Source organism: Toxotes jaculatrix, chromosome 14, assembly GCF_017976425.1.
Source record: "Toxotes jaculatrix isolate fToxJac2 chromosome 14, fToxJac2.pri, whole genome shotgun sequence".
Taxonomy (NCBI): domain Eukaryota; kingdom Metazoa; phylum Chordata; class Actinopteri; family Toxotidae; genus Toxotes; species Toxotes jaculatrix.
In genome coordinates, this window is record NC_054407.1 from 4,068,555 (window position 1) to 4,095,695 (window position 27,141).

Genomic DNA, 27,141 nt, shown 5'->3' on the forward strand with positions numbered 1-27,141 from the left:
GTTAGTTGAACGTTCACCTTAATAAATGTCCTGATCCTGCAACATTTCACATTGAACTGACTTGTCCTCAACACTTATTCCTGTTTAAATGTTACAGTCTCCAAAGAGCAAAATAAAGTTATCACCAGTCGTCAAATCCAAACAGTCAAGCTCAACATGAGGGACAGGCAATAAAAACCAAGAAGTCACACAAATGGCCATAACAAGCAGACATGCGTAGAACAAGATGGCTGGACGCTAAGCCAACCGCACAATAGACAATCAGCCAACTGAGGGAAAGTGGGCAGTGCCCAGATGAGTTCACTAAAGCCAAAACAAAAGAAAACGCCATCCATCATAGTTTCACTTGAGGCTTTTGACCATGTATTATCAATACTTTTATTCCTCCTGCATCCCCATTGAGAGGAGATCAGGAATCATGTTCGGCCAGACTCTCCCCCATGGGTCTGGGTCTGGGAGTTGTCCTCTATAAACAATACAACCTCTTTTTTAAAAAAAATGATGCCCATGACTAATTTTGCAACAGCTACCATCCAGTCGAACCACTGGATGCTGAAGGCTGCTCTTTTACTGAAGTTGATCTGTTGTAGCTGAAGCTGGATGTGGTGATCACCTACAGCCCAGAACTGTGGATGCAGAATAGTTTCACTGATGTAAACCTGATAACATGATTTATGCACTGATAATCACAACCCATTCAGACTGCAGACTAGTTTGGCTCGTTTTCAGTTTCAGTTGTGTTCAAAAATATTGAAGAACATTTGTTGTTACAAAGTACTGATTGTTGTTCAGTTGAAGTTCAATCAAAATTCGAATCAACCTACTGAACTGATGTAAGCTGCATTTTCATTCATCTCAGCCATTCTGTAAGCTGAGTTGTGTCTCTCCTCTCTCTGGACATCTGCAGCAGCAGCTCTCCATGACTCAAACCAGAGGGCGTGGCTCTAAGTCCGTCCTCTTCCTCAGGTTCGTGCAGAGGAGAGAATCAGGGGTGGTTCCTTTTCTTTTACAGACTGCTTCACTGTCCGTCCTCTCCTCCATTTGTCCTCCCATCACCCTTCTTCTGTTCTCTCCTTCCCTCCCTCCTTCTTCTGACAGTGTTACGTAATGTTGTGCCTGACGCATCATCTCCCTCTCTCTCTGTCTCTCTCTCTATCGTCAGCATCTCTGTCCCTGTCTCACTGAATCAGTCATATCAACAAGGTTGCTGAAGAGTGAGGTTATTTCTGCTTTCATAGACATGACATTTCATGTAAAACTGTCATTTAATACGGGTAACGAGTTTATTCTTCCTCCCTCTACTCTTCTAAATGAGTTAAACAGCAACTGAATATCACATGTTAATGATATCTTTCTGGCTGCTGGATGCCAGGTGAAGTTTTTGTATCTGTGTGTGTTCACACTTCATCATACATGAGCCAGTTGTATTTCAAGAGCATGGCAAAGCCACTGCTTGTCTTGGGTTCTGATATAGCACACACAATTTGGCTTTTATAATCGAAAATGCTTTTGTTGATTTGTTTGACCAGACAGAAGCATTTTTTCTTTCCAAGTTGCTGCAGACAGTTCACCTGCAGCTCCTCCTCCCCACATATCCCCACCATCTGTCCCACATACAGTTTGTCAGCATATTTAACAACAACAAACTGTCCCTACCTGTAGGTTTTTGTTTTTTTTCCCCTGTTCATCAGAACCTGTCACAGGTTTGGGTTCACATAATGTGTCAAAGTGCACACCCACTGCATCATGGTAACACAGATTTAAAAGTAATACAGACGGAATATAATGACCAAAAAAAAACTCGATTTGATTTATTGAAAAAATTACAAGAGATGTTTTCTGTACTTCCTGATTGAACAAAGACCCCTCCCCACCAGGGGCCTCGAAAAACATTACCTGTTTAAATATCACAATATACACACCATATGATATCCATATCTAGGACAAAATCTTTTTGGTCAGACCTGTCTCTGAATATCATGCCTGGACTTTGAAAAGACGTACTATATTGGAGAGAGTTGCTTTTATTTGTCTTAGTTTTACTCAAGTTTAAATGTGAAACATGCTTGAGACAGTCACACCACAGGAGCTTTTTCATGTTTGTTTGAAAATTGTGAAAAGGGCAAGTGATGATTTAGCATGAGTGTTCAGTATATGAACATAAAGCAGCATGTTCTGAACAAGAATTTTTTAAATAAGAAAGAAAGAAAAAGAGAAATTTCATTGTCATTTCATGTGTGTTAGCTGCTCAGAAACAAAGTCTTTACAGCCATTCACTGTGGAAAAAAAAACAGTGAATCATACATCTGATTCATAGTAACATTAACAGGTAGAGGAAACTCTGAGTCACGGACAGGCAGGTGCAGAGAGTTTGGACAGAAGAACTATTGATGAAGCTATTCATCAAACCTCCATAATAAATGTCTACACCAGGGGCGTCCAAACTGTTCCACAAACGGCCGTGTGGCTGCAGGTTTTTGTTCCAACCAAGCAGCAGCACAGCAGATTTGACTCATTTAATCAACTGATCTCAGTCTTCAGACAGCTGATTGGTCAAACTGTGTGCTCTTCATTGGTTGGAACAAAAACCTGCAGCCACACCAGCCCTTTGTGGAACAGTTTGGACACCACTGGTCTAGACTTTACAAATGACACTGTTTTCTCATTACTTTTCTTATCTCTACACACCAGAAAATATATCTTAAGTGTTAATATTATCGATGTCAAAATAGTTATTGGAACCAATAATTTTCTTTGTGTGATGAATTAAAATGTATCTTTAACTTGGCAGGTTTATTCAAGAGGGGGCAGCGGCAGCCGGCAAGCACAGCTGTACTCTGACCGGCCCGAGAAAACTGCACCGCTGAAGAGATTTATGGCCTCTCTGGTTGAATCTCTCTGTCTGGGTCAGCCAAAGCATCTAAGGCAGGGGTGTCCAAACTGTTCCACAAAGGGCCGGTGTGGCAATGAAGAGCACACAGTGTGACCAATCAACTGTCTGAAGACTGAGATCAGTTGATTAAATGAGTCAAGACTGGTGTGCTGCTGCTTGGTTGGAACAAAAACCTGCAGCCACACAGCCCTTTGTGGAACAGTTTGGACACCCCTGATCTAAGGATACTTTCTCCCCCAAGAGAAGAGTAAAGATGTCCGAAGGCCTCCACCCCCTCACTGGTTGAAAAAGGAGGAATTCTCTTTCCCATGTTACCAAGCACAGGCTACCCACTGCACTGTTCATCAGCCTGGATTTTTTTCTACTATCAGGTCAGCAGTTAGCAAGTCTTTTCTATGTAATAATTTTATTCTTTCAAATGATCTTGATCAGATTATTATCACTGAGTCCTGGCTCAGGCCAGGTTGCCATAGTCCTCTAACTGAAGCTAGTCTACCTGCATAGTGTTTTTTGAACTAGCCTAGAGAAACAGGCAGGGGTGGTGGGGATGGCCTTTTCTTTAAAGAGAAATATTAATGCTCCCTCATTGATCTTAGGTTGTAAAGAGCCTTTGAAATGCTTTCTTTCCTTACTGAAGGAAATCAGTGATTTTGCTGATGGTCCATCTTTAATCCTGTCTAGATGTGATAGGTTTCTGATCCTTACAGAATTTAATATCCATTTTTGCTGCCCTAGTAACGCCCCTTGGCCTAGAATCTTATAACCTCTTTTCAACCTATTGTGTTCCCCGACTGGCCCCTATACACACTCACACTCTTGATTTGGTTTTATCCTTTGGTGTTAAGATTTCAGACGTGGAGTGCCTGCTTGAAAAACCAAAATGAACCCAAAGTACAATCCAGATCTTCTTCCTCCAGAAGTTGTCCTCCGCTTCTAAATTGGTTTTAACATTTCTACTGGGTTCGGCCCTCGCTACAAGAGAGCTTCTGAATAACCACTTGTTCCTCCATCCTAGATGAAATTGCTCCATTTAAATCTAAAATACCTTGTCTCCTCTCAGAGCTCAGAGATAAATGAAAACATCCAGATACTAAAGTACCTCTATTCTTCAAATCATAAACTGTTCTCAAGTTAACAGGTTCAGTTCCTGGATTTTTTCAAGAAGAAGAAACATTTTAAAGATTGGATCATATTTTATTTCAGCCAAAAACCTGGAAATTGTTATTCACACTCTCATTACAAATCAACTGGACAACTATAATACCTTGTTCATTAGCATCAGTAGAAAATCATCAGTAAAAAAAGATCTGCTCTTCAAATTGATTACAAAATTACTTTTAAAGCCCAGAGAGTCATACTCGGCATCCTCAGATGCCTTATACACAAAGGTGACAGATGTTCTTATTTGTGCTCTATTTTTATTGATTTCATTGTAAAGGACTTTGTAACTGTGTTGGGCAAAAATAATTTATTACTTATTATAACTTTATTACTGTGACATCCTAGTCTACATTTATTTATTAATCATGTGGAAGGAAACTAGAATAGAAAGTGACACAAAACAAGAGGAAGAGAAAATGCAAACTCAGGCATCAAGAATCAGACTTGTAGTGATGCAACAGTGGGACTCAGGCTGAAATCATGTCTTGATGTTCTGCATAAACGAACATAAATGTGTAGAAAATAGTGAATAACAAGACTTCACAAGAGTTTACTTGTGTTCTACTACTAATATGAATATTTCATTGTAAAATAAAACAATAGCAATGAATCATTCTAATCAAAAGCAGACAGGTTAGATTTTCCTGGCCTCCTGGGGGCAGCAGAAACAAGTAGTGTACTCAATATCGAAATTTTGTGAAAATTTCTTGTTGATATAGAGAACTTGTTAGCAAACAGAACACATCCATCAATTGGTTTTTATAAATGTTCAGCTTTATGTAGCGGAAAGCTTAATATTTTTGAATAATATTGAAGTTTATTGTTTAATATCCACTGATCTACACTCTTGTAATCTGTAATACTCGTGTATATGGCACTATGCTTAAGTGGTGGCCAATCAGTGTCCCCTATGTCCACTGATCCTCCACGTCACACACTAGACAGTTACAACGGCCACATCTCCTGAAATGGTTGCTTCCTCATTCCTCTGTTGCATTTTAAAACATACTGGTTCAGAGGCTGATGACCTAAATAAGGAGGGAACCCCTGCAGAGCTGAGGATTAGCTGAGGGACTGACACACTAATACGCTGGATATACAGTGTTATACCACTGGCTCAAAACGCAAACATTAAAACACTTTCACACACGCTTTTCAAGCAGGCAGCAGCAAACACACACACAGTTCCACATCCCCGTCTCTATTGTTCGCTCATTGGAATCATAAGAGAAGGTTATTTGTGAGGCTTTTCTGAGTCACAGCCAGCAGCTATCATGAAATTAAAATGTCTAAAAGTTGGATGATTGGATAGAAATGAAGGGGCTGGGGGTGGGGAGGGACAGTGCTGGGAGAAAGGAGATTTGGAGGAGTTTTAAGGTTGTGGGAGGATTTGGGGCAAGGCTGCACAGGGGGTGTCTGGGTTAGAGGGCTAGGAAGATGGGTGTAAATGAGAAAAGGAGGATAGGAAAGCGTGGGTGAGGAAGGGTGAGGCAGGTATTACTGTACCTGACCCTCAACATTTGTCCTATGGTGTCTGACATTTCTGCTTTCACTGACTACTCACTGCAGCATCTAATAAATGTATGAAACAACATGCAGCTAATATAATCTAATCATGTTGTTCATATTTCTTTTTATGAGTATAGATGTGATTGATATTCTTACTCAGATTTCTCAGTTAGATGAACAGATTATGTGAATAAAAGAAAAAGAAATGGATAAAATTTAAAACTGTTGCCAACTTACTGAATCTTTAGCAGTAACTAATAGCTACAGCAGACATGGATTAGCATACCGGAGTCACCTGCCATGCTACCTGTTACTCATCCCTTCTTTCTACCTGTTTACTGCAGTCTGTATCCACTATTGAAAGTCTTATAGAGACACCTACTGGCAAAGGAAAGCACTGTTGTCAGTGGCAGTCCATACAGAGTGCCTGTGTGTCTGTAAATACAACATCTTCCCATGTTACCAAAGGAAACTGTAAACAAAACTTTAGCACACATAGTTGTAAACAACAATCTAAAAAATAAACAGTAATATACAGTAATCTAGTAAAATGTAAAGCACCTGTTCCTGTGACCAACGTAATAGACCTACCTACTTAAACTGAGTTGTTCTTTTTTCTGACTCTTCTTATACTGGACTCAGACTGACTTCATCACATAGTCTTTAGTCCAAACTGGTGGTTAGCTGTTTCATTAAAGCACAGTTGATCTTGTTGATGTCTTAGTTGGGTTGCTGTTTCCCTCTGCTGTGTCAGCCCATGGTGCTTCCTTAGATCTGTCTGGGCTGAGAGGAAGGCATGTTGCATGTTGCACTCCACCTCTTCCCACCACTAAGGATGAAAGTGCTCAGGCTAGTCTGCTGCTGCCCAGACAAGGAGTCACTATGCTGTGTCTCTCCCTCATGGTAAGGCTTTAGGAGTTCTGGCACCTCTCCTGGTGTTCATGTATTGTTTTATCTTGGCCTGCTGTGAGGCAGCTCTCGCTTTGACATGTTTATACTTTCCTCTGGTGGTAGGACATTCCACATTAGACAGCTTTGCTCACACCAGCCTTCCTCTCAGAAGCTGACAAGGAGATTCCACTCACCTTTTATCCTTTCTCACAGGGATTTTAAATTCACACCAGAAAGTGAGACGTAGTATCTTGGCTGGAAGAAACTGTCTCACCATAGGTCATCCTGAACAAATGATCTGCTGTGGTTGTAAAGGTGATGGTTTGTTAGTGTCCCACTGGTTCTTGGGGGTTCAGAGAAAACAGTGGAGCCTGGTTCACGCTGCCACAGTAAAAACAGAACAACACTGATAGTAAGACAGCAGTATGGATCCTGAAAAGCCAGGGCAGATACAGTGCAGACACACAGCACCATCTAGTGGAAAAAGAGTTTTCTGCAACTTTGACATAGTTTTGATCTTCTCTCATTTTTATGCAAGCTGGTAACATTTGACTTCAAGTCTATTTAGTATTTATAAATACTATACATTCAATAAATTGGTTATAATTCACTATAATGAAGTTGTATACAGATATAAGGACATTTGAAAGTATTTATTAATTTAAAATATTACAGTTATTGACAAATAGATTGATAAACACTTATCTGATTACAACTACATTGTACTGTGTTAGAAACCATGTATTAAATGTTCATATACAGCCTAAATAAGGGGAATCAAAATGTTTATAATAGTTTGTATATCATACTGAAATGGCAATAAAATCAATCAGTGTAAGATCACTCTGCACAATGTAATGTACTTATATTATTTGTGGTACCAAGGTGGAAAAGAATTCTGCCAGCACCATATGTACCAGTGTAAGTAGATGGAAAGCACAAAAACAGTTGTGCTGCTTTCAAAACATTTTGGCAAACCTTTTCTTAAAGTGCCCAATAAAAGAAAGATGCAGATTAATGAAAGTCTTAGTTTATGAGAATGATAGTCTTCATACTTGGTATACAATACTAAGAATGACTTGCCGTTTAGGAAACTCCAGTCCTGTAGTCTTTGGCAGTTTTAGCCCCTGCAGTGACAGATGAGATAGAACAGTAACACTGTGTTTTAGTGACCTTTTCCTGAGTTGGAGGTGTTAATTTAATACCAATGTTTCAAGGCAAAGTTTCTGCTAGATTTTATCTCTGTGGAGTCAAGTTAAAACGTTTATTCCATTAGTGGTGAAAGTGATTTGGATTACGTTCAGCTCTGCAGTACACCGACTGTAGGAGGATCACTTGCAGTCCTCAGCCACGACCTGCTCCCAGGCTGACACACAGCAAGTTTTAGACGACAAAACATATTTAAACATCCAATTTGTCATTCCCAACAAACTACTTTAGCTACTTTAACATTCTTGGTAAAAATAAGAGCCAAACACAAAATCACACACAGATCAATCAATCACAAACTAAAAGATGCAAATGGTGAGGCATCGACTGACCATGTGCTCTTTATCAGTGATACCCTGCCTCACATTCTGCCTTTTAGTTACTGCTGAGATCTGGTTATTTGCATGTCATCAGTGCTATTTTAAAATTTTCCCTAAAATTTTCTTAAAGTGATATATACAGCAGCCTCCTCTCTCATAGCACAGCATTCATCGCTTAAGGACAGTGGTGGAGGAAGTACTCAGATCCTTTATTCATATATGGTTCAGTGATTTAGTCCACTGGTTTCCAACCAAGAGGAGGAGTCCCCAAAGACTTAGGTTGAATATAAGGGTCATGAGAGAATTAATGGTGTAGGAGAGGGAAAAAAAAAGATTTTTAAATTTATTTATTTATTCATTTTTTCGCTGTTATTTGCGTCTTTCCTCTCACAAAGATTTATTTAAATTGCAGCAGATGAGATGTTTACAGAGATGACATCTGTTACAATAGTACCCGCCTGAAAGTGGAGTCATTGTGCCTTAAAATTATTCCGTACTCCTGTACAGTACTTTAGTAAGCACACTTAGATACTTTCCGCTCCTGCTTAGGGACAAGAGCATCAATTGGGCTAATGGAGTGCCAATGCAAAACAGGCATTTTTCAGAGGCTCTTTCAAGCACACAGGACTCGCTAACTCACACATTCCTTCCCTCATAGCGTCTTACTCTTGCTTCCTTTCATCGTCCCATTCATTCTGGTTTCCTCTTTCACTCCATGTTTGTATGACCAAGCCTCTGGGTGATGCATGGTTCATTGTTGAATAAGTTGTAGCTCTCTGCTTTTCAGCATCTTCCCACTCTTTCGCAAATGACTCTATGAAAGAGAGAGAGAGCAAATGGCACCCAGCAGAGACCTCCCCACCACACAAACACACGCTGACCGACACGAGAGTGACAAATGGAAAATTTCCTCCTCGACTGGACAGGGAAATGTACGAATGGGCCTGCCATTGTCTGACCAACAGCACTGCACACACACACACACACACTCTTTAGAAAGAGAAAGAGAGAACATTAGCATTGACTTCAAAGAATCTCAGCAACTTAGTGCAAGAAAAACACAGACACAGGAAATTATGTTTTTGCTTTTTTGTATGTGACGGTTGATGAAGAACAGCTGCTTACACAAAGTATAAGAGATCTGAGTGTGAGTGTGTGTGTGTCTGGAATAAAACACTATATTCAGGAAACTCAGCATGAACATGAAAATCACTTGACAAACAACTTAAAGCACAATTTAGTTGGACATAGTGTAGGTTACTGTGCCAGAATCTTGCATGTTTTAATTCAATAGCAAAGCAATGTATCACTCTTCACATTACTGACTATACAGAGCAATATGCTTGTTGTTCATGTGAAAGCTGAATTTGTCTTTATCATAACTCTGTCCAACTAACACACTGGGAGCTCAATTACTTGCGGGGTTCAGCATTTTGGGCCGCACGAGTGTATTAGCCCACCCCCAACACTCACACACACACACACACACACAGAAGTGGTCAATTACACACAACACACACACACATATACATGCACAGGCTCCAGCAAACAGTCTCATAAATGAGCTGAACATTTGCTGCAGCTTTCAGAATGAACCAAGATCTGCACATTACAGGCTGCAGCCAACTTAACTTACTGACTTCAGTTTATTCCAACAAAGGGTTCTGACCTTCTGACCCTTGGTGCGCACACACACACACACACACACACACACACACACACACACACACACACACACACACACACACACACACACACACACACAGAAAGAAAGAGAGAGAGAGAAACCAAGACTACACTGGTCTGTAATGGTTTCATCATGTTGCAGGATATCCTACCACCACTACATAAACACTCCAAGAGGGTCCAGAGGTCTCTCCTTACTTCCCCACTCTCCCTCTCCTCTCTTTCTCCTTGTATCTCTTTCTCCACCGCTCACCCTCATATCCTTTAACGTATGATCCCCGGGCTTGTTGGGTTGTTTAAATTTCAGACAGCAGCATCGTTTTTGTCTGGCACCTTTGCTGCTTGACCTTAAAAGTTCAAAGATTCGCACACGTGCCATACCAAACAGATACCAGTAGCTTCAGTTAATGTTCAGATCAAATATGAGAATGGCTGTTCTGTATCCAGCCTGTGGTGTTAAGGTGCTGTGGTGCATGTATACATCTACATGTATATGGGCTGTAAATACAGCATACTCATCACAAATCTCAGGGAATCTAATGTGATTTTGAGTGGAAGATCAGAAATGATTAACCACAGTGACTGTCCACATCACTGTGTGTGTATAGACTTATTGCCTGTCTGGATCAGATAGTATACAGTAATTTTAGGAGATGGTTTGTATTGGCCAACAGTGTGAATAAATTAGTGAGAGGTCCCATTCCCTCCACAGAATTGTCTGTCCACTCTGCCAGACTGACAGGGCCTCACACACTTCCTCTGTCTGGCTGTGTGTGTCCCATTTGTCCTAACACCTTCAGACAGAGACAGGATATGGATGTCAGTTTCATTTTCAAGGAACTAGGCTGACATAAGTGATTTTAACTCTATTTTTGTGATTTTTGTCTATAATGTCATTTGAGAGGTTCCACGTTCCAAGATCACTCCCATCCCAAGAAACAGTCAGGAGTGCAAAGGTCAGAGGTCGCAGGGACCCCAAATACTTCTACCTTCTACCTTTTTTCAATGTAACGTTCATGGCATTTTCTTTTCAATCAATATCTGTTTTGTTGTTCTATTGCTGGTTAAAATATCACAGTAATTTTTCAGTATATTGTAGTGAAAGTAGCTGCGAACAACATTTACATGTATATTGGATGATTATGTTCTGCAAGATTTATATTCAGGGACTTAGTCTGAAATGTAATATATGATCTTTCAGTATAAAATTAACTATATTATGGTTGCCTCAGCATTATGGGTATTACTGTGCCACATCTGTAAAGCACAGGGAGGGTCATTTTGTGTGTCACAACAGTTATGGCTTTTCTATTTTTCAATCCTACCAGGAACTTATGAAAACAGTCTAAAGCATGGTCTCAAGTATCAGAGGAAAGTGATACCAGACTAGAAATCTAACTCTATAATTCTTTATAATTCTGTAGTCCATGTATAGCATCTTAAGCAGCTGTTTTGTGGTACTGGTAATGCTTTACGCTCTTAATCCTATGCTCTATGTCACACATACTATGCAACTGTTTCAGACTAACAGCAATGTGCAGAGTGAAGAGCCAAACAAAGAAGCAAACTAGGAATACTAACTAGGACTAGCTAACTAGGACATGATAAATATTAACCTTTTAACCTTTATGATAATTTTCCACAGGTCTCAGTAGGATCAAGACTTGACTAGGGAGATGCAAAAAATAACTTCTATAGAATTAAATTATTGGAGTCATCATTTCCCTTCTATGCTGGAATCCCATTACAATGGAGGTCAGTGTATCTGAGAGCATCTACTCCAGGAAAAATAATTTTAAACTCTTGCTGTGAACACAGCTGGGTTCATGTTGTCTGCGTTTCTTTTCATTACAAGCAGTTTTCTCCCTGTGTGAGCCTCCTAAATCTAAATCAAATCAAATCAAAACGTCTTTATTTTCCATGAGAAACTTAATTTGTGCAGTGAACAAATAATATAAAGAACAATCACAGACGTGATTAGTTAATCATTGTGTGACTCTGATACACAAAATTCACATAAAAATTGAGATACAAAACAAAGGATAAGAACATAGAATAAAAGTGTTAATCAGTCCATTTTCCATGAAGGGAACAGGTAGGGATGGACAAGGTTAAGAGTTCAGCGGACGGATGAGGGTGGATACAGGCTGGAAGGTGAGCACAGGTTCAGGTACAGGCAACAGGAACAGAAAGAAGTGACAAGCAGGACGATGAGAATACAGTGCAGACAACAACACAGACAGTCTGGCAGGGGGCAAGTGGAGATGGTTGGTTTAAGCCCCTGGGGGGGGGGGTTAGAACTATGTTGTTATTGAATTGTAACATCTTGACAAAATAAAAATAATCGACCCCAGTCTGAAATTTAAGAAACAAAAATAAAATCTGAATCCTGCTAATTCACAGAGGCAAGAGAGGCAATAGGAAATATAAGAAAGCAGCACCAAATCCATGATCTGTCCATGTGGAGTTATGTAGCTGCAGACACTACTCAAGGAAATCACACAGTCAGGCAATTTAGAGACAAGCTTTGTTTTATCTGGGTGGGTTTTCTGACACACAACAAGGTCCAGCAGAAGTCCAGACTCTCATGCTGCACAGCCAGAACCTGCTGGTCTATTGTTTGTGTACCACCCAACCAAATGACCAGACGTTTACCTCCATTACCTCCTCATGTTTACCTCCACAATCGGCCCAGAATAACCTGTCACTCAGCAGCCACTATTCATCCATTTCCTCCAATAGCGTGACTCTGTTGTACGAGGGGGCGGGCACTGGATTAAAACAGGATAGAATGAGGAAAACAAGATGTGACAGAGAGGAGGGTTTCACAAAAGACAGGAAACCCAGAGACATGTCAAAGAGAACAGGAGACAGAGATGGAAGGAGAGATAGAAGGAGCAGGGCGGAGAGGGGGAGAGAAATAAGTGAAGTGGTAAAAGGGGGTAAGGAGAGAGGTGAAGGAGGCTGACAAAAAAATAGAGGGAGAATATTAGAAAGGAGGAAGGAAGCTGGAGGGATAGAGCAAGGCTGACAAAGGAAGAAAGTACAGATGGCAGAATAAAGAAATAAAGAAACAGAAAAGGAAAGAATGAAGACGACCAAAATTAACCCTGCTTCAGCTTTGAAGTCCACTTTTAGATCCAAAGTGGTTTGTTGTGATTATGATATAATTTGATAAACAGCGGCGGCTTGCTGTTCGTGCCGTGGCAGATGAAGTGATGAAAGTTTCCTAATAACAAAAGTAACTCAAAGTATTTGGTTTTTAACAGTGTTAGTCAGCAGACTGACAGACACGCCTTTGATCTCTACGTTTGATTCTTTGCATCCAGAGCTGAAGACAAACAGAATAATATTACATTCAAGCTGTTCTTTAAAAAAATAATAATTTTAAGTAAATAAACATATAATTCATATAATACTAGTTTCAAGATTAAAGCTGCACTGTTCAAATTTGAGTTGAAGGCCAAAACAGAGAACATGAGCAATGTTTGCTAACATATTCACTGTACTAACTTAATAAAATGACATGTCAATGCTGTTTGTACTACCCCAGAGTAGTCAAAACTGCAGGTTTAAGGTGGATACATGAGAATTAGCCTGCCCATGATGAATGGCACAGGAGTCTCATCAAGGACTCGTCCAACAGCTTGAATGAGCTTCTATCTCTCGCTCTCTGAGTGATCATTTTACAAGTAAATATAGCTGAAGTTACAGCACAGATCATGTCTTTAAATGGCAATTTTGTTGGACAATGTCTCAGTTATAAAATCAGGATTTTAGCAGCAGCAGAGCAGAAACTTGGAAATGGTACTAAAACTTATCGTCTTAATGTTCCTTTGTCTGACAACAGAAACAGAAAAACATGTAAATGAGAACAGGTTTTATAGTATAGTTATAGTATGACAGTACTGTGCCATTTAGCGTCTTTTGGAGCAGGCTTCAGCTAGTTTCTACTGAAAGTAACTTTTTACAGTTTTCAAAAATGTCCTCAATTTCATACATTAACCATACGTGGTCCAGCCATATACTATGTTTTGACCTAGTCTTGTTTATTGTGGAAAACTTGAGAGTTTTATATTTAGAGGCCTTTAAACATATAGACATACAGTTTGCAACCTGTGACAGGGTGTTACTGTTCCTCTCTGTGGTTAGGTTTAGGCAGTAAAAGCACTTTTGTGGTTTTGCTTAAAGCACATTGTGTCTGAAGTCACTCTGAACTTGTTCTGCATTAAACCCAACCATTATCTTTCCCTGAGCTTAGCCAAGTGCTGTGAGAGTCTAAACATGACTGTAAAAAAGTTTAATAATGCTCAACAGCAGGATTGGATAATTAGGCGGCCAGCAAATATGTTGTCTGTGAACATTTTACCAAATATGTAAATTAACAACAAATCCTCATTACATTGATGGAAAATAGTAATAGTAATAGTAATAGTAATAGTAATAGTAATAGTAATCCAGCCACAATTTAGTTGTATGTAAATGTAATTTTTAGAAAACTCATAAATATACTCATAAAGCATCAGTGTTGCATGTTAACATACTTAAGTTTGAGTGCTTTCTATATCTTGTTTGAAGAAAACTCTACGCACTTGCTCTGTAAGACACAGTGCCAGAGGTAGGAAGTGTCTTGATCAAGTATCCAACATGCTGGCCAACACACACAGACGTTGCCACATGCCGTATGTGCGTGTGTGCCAGCAGAGGAATACAGAAATGGGCTGAAAGTGGTCTGTCAACAGCAACAACAGGCTTTCATTCGGTTTGGACTTTGTTTTTTAGTTGTGTTAGCCAACCGACTGACAGACAGAGCTTTGAAGCTGAGGCCTGAGCTCTCAGCACCGCAGTAAAGCCTTGAGATGTATTTGGAAAGCGAGTTGACAAAAACTCTCTGGCATGGAGTTTTACTTAAACAAAAGAGTTTTTTCTTTTCTGATAAAGTCTTGGAACATAAGTTAAAAACAAAAAACTTTAGTTTGCTGACTGCTGCACTCTTCGTCACCATGTGGACAGAAGAGCAGTCAATATACTGTTGCCTTATGATGGAAGTGCTTCTTCTGTACAAAGTTGATTGGGATACAGGACAAAGGCCAAAGCATATTTATGAAGATTGCTGCTATGTAACAGATGATTCATCAGAAAACACCACTTACAGATTAAAACAAAAAAGACCCTCATGACTGATTGACTGGTGAAAGTTTATCAGCGTACTACAGAGGCAGCCCTAAATACCAGCTCTACTCTCCTAAAGTCATTATAGTGATGATGATCTGTAAGATGTGATGCTTCCACTGTGATTTAAAAATTGAATGAAAGTTTGGATAAAACTAGATTAGATGGTGAAGTGGTGAATCTAAATTTGCCAGTGGTGAAAAAACTATTTGATTCCCTTAAAGCATAAATAAAACATTGTATGAATATTCCATTGGAAGTATTACTAGCAAAATGTACTTTAATTATTAAAAGTAAAAGTATTTGTGTTGTAAAATATCCTCTGTGACTGATAAATGAGTATACATAACATTGTTAGGTTGTTACTACTCGAGGTGGAGCAAGTTTTAACTACTATACAACTACTGAAACTACTTTAGTCCAGTGGTTCTATTGCTGTTTTACAAGTGTATCATACTATTTTAAAGTCTTATTCTGTAAATCTGTAAATGTAGTAGAGTGAAATGTATAATATTCTCCTTGTTAAGGTGAGAACAGACCAGAGCTCTTTAGATAAGAGGTTTATAACAGCAAGGGGTCAAAACAGAGTGGGATACATGACTCATATAGCTTTGAATAGTTCCGAGTGGGTGACTCAGGTCCATTGTTTTCCAGGATTGACCAAACAAACAACCACAGGCTGATAAAGGCTTATTCAGGTCTGAACTAAATTACAGTTCTGACCCGTAATCTTTCAAATACTTTTAAATGAAATACATTAAACCAAAAGAAGCAGTTATGTACTAATATGACCATAGCCTACATAAAAGGCCCTCATTCATTCAGCTATACTGATTTATGGTTTATATTAGTCTTGTCCATACTGTACAAACACACACACACACACACACACACACACACTAATGTCCCTAATTGTAGCCATGGGCATAGCTACATAGTGTCCACTGTACACACTGAAAGCATGTCTCCCATTCCTGTCCATCCAACTATACCTGTCAACCTGTCACACCTGAACACTAGTGTTCAGGTGAACACTAGTGTTCAGGTGTGAACACTTCCTGTCAGGTAATCAATGGAAACTGGGCACTTTGCAAGGAAGGTGGTCTCCTTTTCTCTCCCATACTCACACCACTCAGACAGTGCGCACACAGTTGCATCCAATCTTTTACCTGTGACTCTCCCTTACATCTCAGATGCAGCTGTACACACACACACACACACACACACACACACACACACACACACACACACAAAACGCATGTATGGTGACACACATATCATTACATGTCCAAAGCAGTGAGATAAGCCCCAAACCAGAGGGAACCCTGACCCTAACCCTGCCCTACACCACAAACAGCCGTGTGTTTGTAGGATGCTGAGATTGTGTTTGGGTGAGGAGGGAAACCAAGCCCACTGACAAACACTGCCACTGATCACGAACCCTGATGTCATGATGATAAACTTCTGCAGTTCAGAAGCAATTATTTGCCCAGATATTCCCACCAACAGTCACACCAACGTTTTACTGTGTTCTGACTGTTGCACAGGACTAGATGTTGTTGGCTTAGAATATATACCTACTCCACCTGACTACTGCTGATCTCATCTAATCCTGTAATATGTCTTGCATCTAATTGTTTGACCAGTGCTTACAGAATCAGGTTGAGAGTTAAATTACCCAGCCACTCTCATAAAGGAGCAGGTGTCTGCAGTGAGCGAATGTTATCCAGAACTCTCAGACCTTCTTAACTCATGAAAATTGTTAAACAAATGGGAATTAAGGCATCCATACAATTCCCCCTGTCTTCTGCAACTGTGCCAGCAAGGTATAACACTTTCAGGCCATAATGGGAAGCTGATTTATGCTTTTAGCAGCTGTATATATTTCTCAGCTGTCTAATAGCCATAGTTTAGCAGAAGCACTTGTGGCACAAACTGGATTATAAAACTGAAACTGGACTGTGACCATTGTCTGAAGAAGAAAAAATAAATGGCCCTCTAAACGAAAGGCAAAGTGCACTTTCAACTACAATTCTTGGTGCCATGATGTTAAAGAGTCAGAGAGCTAATGTGGCAGCTGCCTCCGCCCCACCCCTCCTATTCATTTAAATGGATCAGCAGATGCTGTCTGTAAGGAGTATTTTCCTAAATCCTCAAACGCTGTGAAGAGCCCGGATTAAGGGAAAGTGGAGTGGAGATGTCTGCCACAGGCTTGATTAACCTGCTATGGGGCCCGTGGACAAAAATTGTTGGGCATCTATTGGCTCCGACTGTACAAAGCAGTCTGGAAACCAAGAAACCAGCAAGCACTCTTGTTCAGTAAATAGTCAATAAATTGATTAACTCATTTTCATTAGAAAATGATTTTGCAAAAATTCTCAATCACTTAAGCAATTTTTGAGTAAAACTGCTCCAAATTCACAGATTCCAGCTTCACAAATGTGAATATTTTCATTTTTTTTTCTTTGTGTGTGTGTGTTTTCTGATCATGAACTCTTATGGACTGGTGGTCAGACAATAAGTTATGTATGTTAGCTTGGGGCTTTAGGAAATTGTGATGAGCCTTTTTTTCTCTACTTTTTTGATGCAATGATTAATTGTTTACTAATGAAAATAACTGGCACACTAACTGACCTAATCTTAACTGCATGTTTATTGTTGTTACCATGACGATAAAGGTCCAGCACACCTGCTTCTGGTGCACTCCTGTGGGTCATATCCAGGGACTAGAGACTCTTATGGTTGTTGAAGCTCCTACAGGTGTCTGGCCCTGGAGCAGTTTCCCACTTTGTCCAGTTGGTAATCCAGCCCTGGCCACAGGTGAGAAACAAAAAGGGAGGATTTTATTCACATTTCAAACTAAAGCAGCTGGATTTCTTTTCCTTTAATCATTAGAACACTATATTTAATTTAATATTCAATACTTATATTTATATATGTATTTTTGCACGTTGTTTTACTTGTAAGATGACAACGGTCTATAGATATAGATATAAATATAAATATAGATATACATAGATTTATAGAGATATATCTGTGTAAATAAAAGTAAGATTTCAACTACAAATTACAGTTCATTGGACTGAAACACTCAGAATCAGGCAGCTCTCACACAGAGAATGATGTGTTGTAGAAATACATGTTTATGCAGAATAATTAAATGTGGGATGTTAGCACTGAAAATGACGGAAGTGCTGTGCAAGAGACACACCAGTGGAAAAACAACTGTTTACTACAGAAGATGTTTCATTTAAAAATATCAATTAACCAAAAAATAATAAATTACATTTAGAAACAGGTGTCAGATGAGGAAGATGAGGAATTGTTTTGGGGCTCAAGTTACTAGTTAGACAATTTTCATGCTGTGCATGATTCATTAAGTTTTGAGATTGGTTTTTAAAGCCTGTTGTAAACTTTTCTCTTAGAGGCCATACATGGTCTCTACCACATTCAAGCCATTCAGTTTCATTTAAAGAGCCAGTTTGGAAGGCTGGGGGACTGGGGTATTGGATTGCAGGTGTGCATATGCACAGATGAGACCCACAGGGGTTTTTGACCCACTCTCTTGACTTGCCTTTCACAAAGTGTGCCCTCTGAGAATGTGTTCATTCATGCCTTTTTGACCCCAGTCATTGGCTTTCCATCATCTTCACTTTATGTTTGACACAACTTTCCCTTTTCTGAAGAGGGGAGATCACTTAGCACAGCCAGACCCCCTCTGCACCCAGATGTTAGATTCTCTGAAACAGTTATGTAAAATGTACAATATATTTGAGGACTTTGTGTTTTTATTTCTAAAATATGAAGGTGTAGGTTACTGAGTGTTAATTCAATGTTGCATGTGAAAAAATACAAATAAAGGAGTAGCTTAGCCCAACAGTAAACCAACAGTTCCTGCACACTGTCCACACTTCCCTCACTTCCTTTGCCTGATGAAGGGTGATCTATCCAAATATAAATACTGAATAAATAAAACATACAACAGTATTTTGTTTATTTTTTGGCATGTCAAAAAAAAAAATTTCACTCAGTCTCATGTAATTTAATCCATGAAACTATGTTGTTCTAATTTACTCCTGGTATGAGGAATTAAATCAACACGTTTTGCTGTGCTGCTGAGCTGCCCTGAAAGTGCTGCTGGTCAGATGGTGTGGATGTCTACGCAAATATAAATCACTCCCCATACAGGACCTGTGCTGTGTTCATAATGTCCCTGATGGCAACAGAGGAAGATAAATAAGAAAGACTGATAATGGCTGGAGGTGAAGTAGAAGTGGATCTAAGTCTGTCTCACAGGAAAAGATCTTTGAAAGTTTTTTTTGTTTGTTTGTTTTTTCCTCATTGTAAACTTTGGAGAATATAACAATATGTCCTGTTAAGTTTTTTCTGTAATATGTAATATTATGCTGGTACATGTCTAATTTGTGAGACTGGATTGAAAAAGTTTTTCTGTGACCTGACTGTGAAATGAGTTTTTTGTGCCGCTTTAAGTTAGAAGATCTGGTCATTAACCTCCATCTACTGTATTTTTCCCCATCTACAAAAGAAAGACAAACAGAAGCAGATCTGATCCTCAAGTTAAAAAAAAAAGGGGAAAAAAAGAAAAGAAAAATCAGACTTTGCACCGATGCTGCAGCGGGCGGGCCCAGGCCTTGAGGAGTGGGAGGTGCGCAGGGCTGCTTAAAATGGATTGAGAGGTTGTGGCTCTGAAAAAGTGGTGAGTGAACAAGTCTTCAGGAGAGCAAGAAGCGAAGCTGAAGCCGGAGTACAGTGGACTAATAACGGGGTGAAAGGAGAACGGTCCCGTTCTGCAGCTGTGGAATACCAACATCTGGCTGAGGAGGGATGCACAGGAGGAGCCCGCAGATGCTCCGAGAAAATGTTTAACTCTGTCTCCAACAGCGTGGTGAGTAGAACGATGCTGTAGACGAGCAGCTACTACTTTACAAAGATACAACTTCAAAAATATTTGAATACAATCTGTTGGTTACTAGTTTAATTTTACAGTTTTAGAGAAACCTTTCTAATGGCACAGATTTATTTTATTATTATTATTTAACTTCAAAGTCACATTGTTACTTTCCTTTCGATGACAATACGCAAAATACGCGTCTACCTTCATACAGCATGATACCACTACTATTAACATTAATTTTCTTTAATTTTGGAACATTATATTTTTATTTATAAAATTGACCTGCTCTAATATCATCAGTACATTATTTTCTGCTAATAAAAGCAGATGGGGGTCTAAGTGTCAGCTGTTCAAACTTCTGCTGTTTCCCTACATTAATGTTGGTACATATACTGTATAACACACAACACGTAAAATAATAAGCCTACAGCCTAAAATAATAGCCAGGAGTGAGTCCATGGAGGCCTAAACCATAAAAGTGACATTAACAAAGTTATTATTGTACTTAGCAAGCAAAACCTGACATTTATTTAGAGGCCGTATTATAACGGCCTATCATAACAGGAACACAGGGACAAACTTAGAAACTTACAGGGTTTATTTGGTTTATTATCATGTGCCAACCCAAACACAAACAACCCATCAGGCTTGCTTGCCTATAAATAAATAGCTAATTCATTATTCACCACATAGTGTCACAAAAATCACTTTTTAATTCAGGGTGATTTTATTTTAACATGTGCCTTTTGGTTGTTATTTGGTTTTTATTCCTCCGCCTTCACAAAAAGAGCCTTCAGGCTGAGATATCTACGTGATACTACTGTTTATAAAAGCAACAATAAATGGTCGGCGTCGTGGTCGCAGCTGAGTTCAATGCGGCCTAATATGAGCGAGACAAACCTGGAATTAGTCAGGACCCGTTATCATGTGCACGTGCGCGGCTGCGAACTCAATTAGTGAGAATCACGTTCAGCTGTGAGCGCGTGCCGGACGCCGGTCTCCTCGCGTAGGATTAGTTAATTGAACACAGCAATTTTTTATGTTTTTCCACGGCAAAAAAAAAAAAAAAAAAAACAAACAAACAAAAACAAACAAGAAAAACAAACAGGCATCCGTAAGAAAGCGAGCATGTGAACCTCTGTGGTCCAGGACTGGGCCTGAACCGAAGAAAATGAGCGTACATAAATCAAATAGAGGCACAGAGATGCTCGTAATAAGTTTAAGCCAATTCCTAGTTTTCCAGGGGTGACCCCCCTGTTTTTTAGGGAGTGGGCTAATCTCTGTGGTTGTCATGGAAATATGAAAAGGACATTAGCCTGGTGGGTCATCGTTGAGTCTTTCTCATCTGTCTGGTCTGGTCGGTGACACCATGTCGGAGGGAGAGAGGCGACCGGCGGAGTGTGTGCTCACTCAGCTACAGCAGGGAAGCATTTTAGCCGACACAGTAGGTGTTTCTCATATCACATTAACGCCTTGGCAGAGTGCGGAGAGTTTATTTGAACTGTAGTTTGCGTGAATGTATGCGCACCTCATAGCGCCGCTAAATAAATCCATAAAGCATTTAGTTTACTTTTATAGACAAAGCCTGCCCAAACAAATATAACACTATCAGCCTTGTTTGAAAGAAATTTTCAGACATTCAGAAATATATATTGTTGCTTTGTTTTTCATTTACAGAATACCTGACCCCAAAACACCAAATTTTATTCCATAAATATAAAGAATTTAAAGTCTAAAAAGTTTTTTGCAGGCTGTTTTTTTTTTTTTTTACAGTGTGGGGTTTTTCCTTCTACACAGTGTTCGTCTGGGCCTGATGATATTTTCGAGGAGGACTCGTACTCTCCGTCCTCTCTGTCCTCCTCGTCGTCGTCCTCTGTCCACACTGTCCCCTCCTTGCAGGGGAAAACCCTGTGCACGTCCTGCGGCCTGGAGATAGTGGACCGATACCTCCTCAAGGTCAGACTCATACAGGATGTGACTGACAACACTGCAAAATTAGTCCTCTTTATTCGAAGCATATTATGAGAAAACAGAAGGAAAATTAATGTTTCCAGCTTGAGTCTTTTTTTTTTTTTTTTGCCTGAATCAAGTGTCAACTGTCTTTATTTATTTTAGCTTAATTTAGAGATAGACACGTTCTTAACTCTAAATAAATGTGTGTGACTTCCATGGAAGATTTTTTTTTCACCCTGTTAGAGTGTTCACATTAAATGGATTTGATGTTTTCCATCCTGTAAATAGTAGTATCTATGGAATTTTTAGTTATTGTTGGACTATGGTATAATCTTAATTACATTGTTTGACTGCACATATATTTATTTTATTCAAACCGAATAACCTTTGGAATAATATGAGCATAGTCATATATGTAGAAGTCACTCAGAAGAACCTCAATCAGTTTACATTTATTTATAAATAATATAATATATATAATATAATAATAAAATTAATTTCTATTCTCCTCAGGTTAATAACTTGTGCTGGCATGTGCGCTGCCTTTCATGCAGTGTGTGTAAGACATCACTGGGGCGACACGTGAGCTGCTACATCAAAGATAAACAGGTTTTCTGCAAACTCGACTACTTCAGGTAAGTCAGACCTAGCATCATTTAATCTCCAGTGTTGGTGTTTTATTAAAAAAAAAATGCTACCCTTTGGAAGATATAAGGAAAAGAAGTCTCCTTGACTAAACATTATAATACCTGATCATATAATTAAGGAGGGTAATGGTGGCAAGGTGCCACATGTTCCATCTTAAAATGTGTATTTCATTCAATGTGTGTTTGAGTTAGAGGGGAAAATGCAACTGAAACACTGGTACAGCAGAGATGTGCTCATTTCAAATGAGAAACTAAATAGAAAAAATGCAGCAGAAGGAAGGAAAATATTTGTACAACACGTTCTGCTAATAGGAGAATCTTAGTACTGTGTCCTACTGCAGGTTTGTTTCCTGATGTGTAAGATCACTGAATGCAAGGATTCAAGCATCTTTTAATCTAATGTTTGTCTAAGATTTGAATGTATGAATATGACCATTACTCCTCACACATTCAACCTCTTCTCCCGTTTCTCTTTTTTCCTCAGGAGGTATGGGACCCGCTGCGCTCGCTGCGGCCGTAACATCCACTCTAGTGACTGGGTGCGTCGGGCGCGTGGCAGCACCTTCCACCTGGCCTGTTTCTCCTGCGCCTCTTGTAAGCGCCAGCTGTCCACGGGGGAGGAATGTGGACTACTCGAGAACAGGGTCTTCTGCCGGCCACACTATGACATTATGATGGAGAACATCAAGCGTGCTAAGGAAAATGGTGAGTATATGCCTGGGATGGCTAACAAGGGTCAGGTTGAATGGTAGCAAAGTCTCTAAATTAGTCATGAAACATTACACTATATTACTGTAGACTAAATGGTAAGAATTTGCGGTAAAGTTAGAAAAAAAAAAGTCAGTTTATTTAGAAATAAAGGTTCAGGCTACCCACATCATTAATTGCTACCAGGCACAGACTGTTGTGTTAAGCCATGTACAAGAGCTCCTGTCATAAACTCAGTAGGAGACTGTGGTTATTGGCAGATGCTAATTTAGGTTTTTGACAAGACTGACCCGTCATTTATTACTAAAGTAGATTAGCAATGCTTTCTGTGAGAAGATCCATAGAATCAGTGTTCGCAGTTAGTTTAAATCAAGCTCAAATGTAAATGGCACATTACATGTAAAATAATCCCATTTCCAGTAATTTAGTGTCTGTATCATTTAATTGTGCTTCAGTCATTTCACCAGCTAATGTGAGCTTTGTGCAGTCATTTGAATAATCAGTAAACCCTCGACAGTGGACATAAATAGGGATTTGAAGATGAGACCACATTTGTTATTGCCTAAACATGTCTTACTTTAAACATGCAACTGTGTGTCCCACAGAGCTTCAACATGGACACAGAAAATACTTACATGGAAACAGTCTGCTATTGTACTGTATGCACTAGCTGTAACTACAATGTATGTGAAGTGTCTTCTTCAGTGATAAAGTACAGTACACATCAGGGTAGCTTCGACTACAGAGATGCAGTGTGGACAGCACAAGAACTGGGACTGGTCATTATGGTTGATGGTGAAAGACAACAGTAAAGAAGCTGATGAAAGACTCAGTCAGCATCTCCTTTTCAGTAATATACATCTAACAAAACCATCTACACTGCAAACCTCTGCTCACCACGACCATTGCTCTTTATCACTGTGCATCAAAGTGAATGGGGGAGAAAAAAAGTGCCAACATGCACACTGAAGCACAACACAACCAGGACTTAGTAGTTTAAAAATACAAATGGCTCTCTGCAGGAAAACATCTTTGATGTCACTATAGTGCAGACTTGAAAGATGCCCACAGGAGGAGCTGACCTGGAACAGGCCCCTTAAATGAGGGCCCATATTTCAAAATGTCAAACAATCCTTGTAACATGTCCTGTGTCTTATTGGAAAGAACAACCAAAAGCAGAGGATGAGATGGCAGACAAGGATGACTCTGGTACCATGCCCAGACCTGCTAAAAGGGCCAGGACCAGCTTCACTGTTGACCAGTTACAGGTATTGCATATTACTGTGTGTGTATGTTGGTATTTCTTTGTGTGTTGGAAGACTGCTGCTGTGATCACTGTTTTTTTCCTTGTAACTGTAGTGAATCTGATTGAATTCAGCGTGAGGCTGCCTGCAGGAGAGATAAAGTGATAGCAGAAGTTGTCCTGTTTACATTTCTAATTACCAATGAACCATTTGCTCTGAGCCAACACTCGGCACTACTATTGCATTAGTGTGTTTTCCTACTAAAGTAATAGTTATATTGCGGCAAATTCTGTGTATGAGCTCAGGATATTTGGTCAGCATGTTTTGTTTTTCTGTCCTCTAGTGGCAGTGAAAGTTAATACAGTGTTTGAAATCAGACTGAGCGCTCTTTTAGTCTGTTCTGTTGTTCTGGCATGAACAAACCCAGTTAAAATGTCAATGATATAAAAATGCCCCCTCTCTCATTTCTACATCTGTAGGTAATGCAGACTCAGTTTGCTAAAGATAACAACCCAGATGCCCAGACTCTCCAGAAACTGGCAGAGAGGACTGGTCTCAGCCGCAGAGTTATTCAGGTGAGGCAGCTGTTACCATCTCCAGGAGTGATGCTCTGATGAAGTCTGGTTATTTCAAAAATGCTGACTGACTTCAGTAGTTGGGTCAGAATAAATTCCCCCAATAGATAAAGAGTGATAGTTTTGTGTAAGGTGTAGCTGTGGGACTCGAGTAAAGTCTTGTATTTAGGTTCTACAGGATAGGCCACTAAATGTATATGCTGAGCCAACTGAGATGCACCTTACAGGACCATCAGAGGACTGGCATCTTTACTGTGCTACTGGTTGTATAATTAATACAATTGAACTAATAGCTGCATGATTTGTGTGTGAATTTAAAGTGTTTACATGCATCATCGTGACCTTAGAGAATCCTTATTTCCCTTTGTGTTGTTTGTTGACAGTGAGAACTCCAGGGAATTTTAATGTTTCATACACAAATATCGCTTAATTTCATATTTTTGTCTCAAAAGGAGAAAGGGGGTATTTTTTTTAACCAGCAGGTACCACTTCAGCACCTGAGAGTAGAGAATATCACTCTAAAGTCCAGTTATCAGTCCGTCCTTCCTCCTTCAGGTTTGGTTTCAGAACTGCCGAGCTCGTCAGAAGAAACACATCGGCCCAAATCTTGCTTCTTCAACCATGATGACATCACTGGCTCCAGGTCAGCTGACACCACCTTTGACAGAGGATCTGCAATACACCACCTTTCTTTCTCCAGACACACCCCTCCTCACTACACTGACTTATATGGATGGTAAGAAGCACACTCACTCACTATGTAAAACCAGTGGTTGTGTCGTACAGAAAATACATGTTCAAATGCCTGTACACAGCTAAGTTAGTGTTAACTATCTAAATCATCCACATTCAGCTCCATCACATTTTTACCACAGTAAAAAAGCAAAAAAAAAAAAAAAAAAAAAAAATCAGTGTGTAAAATCCAAGTCAGAGTTTGTGGGAAGCATGTTGCAATTGTTACAGTAGTTGTTACTTGAGAAATAACTATATAATAATGGTTTAAATTTTGTGGTTTATTCATACGTTTTTTTTTTCTTTGTTTTTACTTTTTTTTTTAACAGTCCAAACTCCAGACCCACTTTTGCTTCAGCCACTCATATCCCATTCACTGACACAACTGCCAGTCAGCCATGCCTAAGCTACAGCCCAACTCCTGAAAACTGGATGGAGGATGATGATTGTCTGATAGGAAGATGCAAGAGCAAACTGTTACTCTTTAGTAAAAACTCCTGCAAAGGGTTAACTGTCATTAACTGTCCAGCAAACAAACAGCAATGAAATTAATTAATTTTCATTGCCTAATATGTTGACAGACACTGAATTAATTTCATTCAAACATACAGGGACACAGATGAGAATAAGTTCAAAATGTCAAGTCAAATACTGATATTTGTAAAACTGAACCTTTTGTAAAACTTAAACTAATGTGTGTGTTATGAATTTCTTTAATTTATTTGGTAAATATGAGATAAGGCACTTTGAAAATGATGTAAAATTTATTTGGTTTTCAGTAGACTTTTTCTTTTTCTTTTTTAACAATGTAACTGAGAAAATGTCAGTTGTGCCATTTACAAGAGAGAATGAAATGGTTTCTCTGTGTATAGACAACTAGAAAATTAAGGATCTGGTTATACTGTGTATTAAAACCACTGGAGATGGTACACTGATGGAGAAATTCTCCTGTTCCTTTGTGTCTTATTAACAGGATAAACACATGCAGTGCATTTATATTAAATACAAAATATGGACTGTGCTCCTGCATTCTCCTCTTGCAATGCCCAAGGCTTTAACTTATTCACAAGTCAAGTCCTATTTTATTTATATAGCCTAAATATCCCATATCACAAATTTGACTCAAGGGGCTTAACCCTCTGTGCAACACAACATGCTCTATATAAAAAGTTCAAGAGATCAGACAGGTATGAAGGGGTCTGTTATTTGGGTTTTGGTATGTCATCAAAAACACCTTGAAATCTGATTTGACATTACACACAGTACTAAATCATCTCCATTTGCAGACAGTTTGACTGACTGTGGACTGATTAATATCTAAAGAGATTTCGTTCTAATTCTTTCCAGGGTTGTGCAAATCAACAATTTTTCATTGTAAGTCTCTGAAACACTGTTATTTTTGAAAGGCACTGGTCACAGCAGAAGATGCTTCATATGAACAGCAACATTTGAGTGTGTTTTATACGTCAAAGTAGCTCTAACTAACACCTCAAATCTGGTTTCATTTATTGGACTCCAAGTTTGTT

General features: G+C 39.3%; 1 protein-coding gene across 2 annotated transcripts; it reads left to right on the forward strand.

The window, feature by feature from the left end:
• The first annotated feature begins 19,569 nt into the window (after window positions 1-19,569).
• On the forward strand, window positions 19,570-26,542 carry LOC121193101 (LIM/homeobox protein Lhx8-like). Of its 2 annotated transcripts, none has more exons than XM_041055233.1 (8): window positions 19,570-19,747; window positions 21,530-21,712; window positions 22,223-22,344; window positions 22,841-23,061; window positions 24,229-24,332; window positions 24,788-24,883; window positions 25,439-25,619; window positions 25,945-26,542. In XM_041055233.1, exons 1-8 carry the CDS (start codon window positions 19,721-19,723, stop codon window positions 26,019-26,021), a joined length of 1,011 nt encoding a protein of 336 aa, XP_040911167.1. In that variant the 5' UTR covers window positions 19,570-19,720; the 3' UTR covers window positions 26,022-26,542. The 2 variants fall into 2 exon arrangements, with proteins under 2 accessions (XP_040911167.1, XP_040911168.1); XM_041055234.1 differs by having other exon boundaries at window positions 21,554-21,712.
• Window positions 26,543-27,141: the final 599 nt, after the last annotated feature.

Excerpts from the sequence above, each read along its gene's own strand:
- LOC121193101 (XM_041055233.1), top strand. The coding sequence starts at position 19,721 with ATGTTTAACTCTGTCTCCAACAGCGTG. Across the intron at positions 22,345-22,840 it reads TGCAAACTCGACTACTTCAG|GAGGTATGGGACCCGCTGCG; the intron begins GTAAGTCAGACC and ends TTTTTTCCTCAG. Across the intron at positions 25,620-25,944 it reads TACACTGACTTATATGGATG|TCCAAACTCCAGACCCACTT; the intron begins GTAAGAAGCACA and ends TTTTTTTAACAG.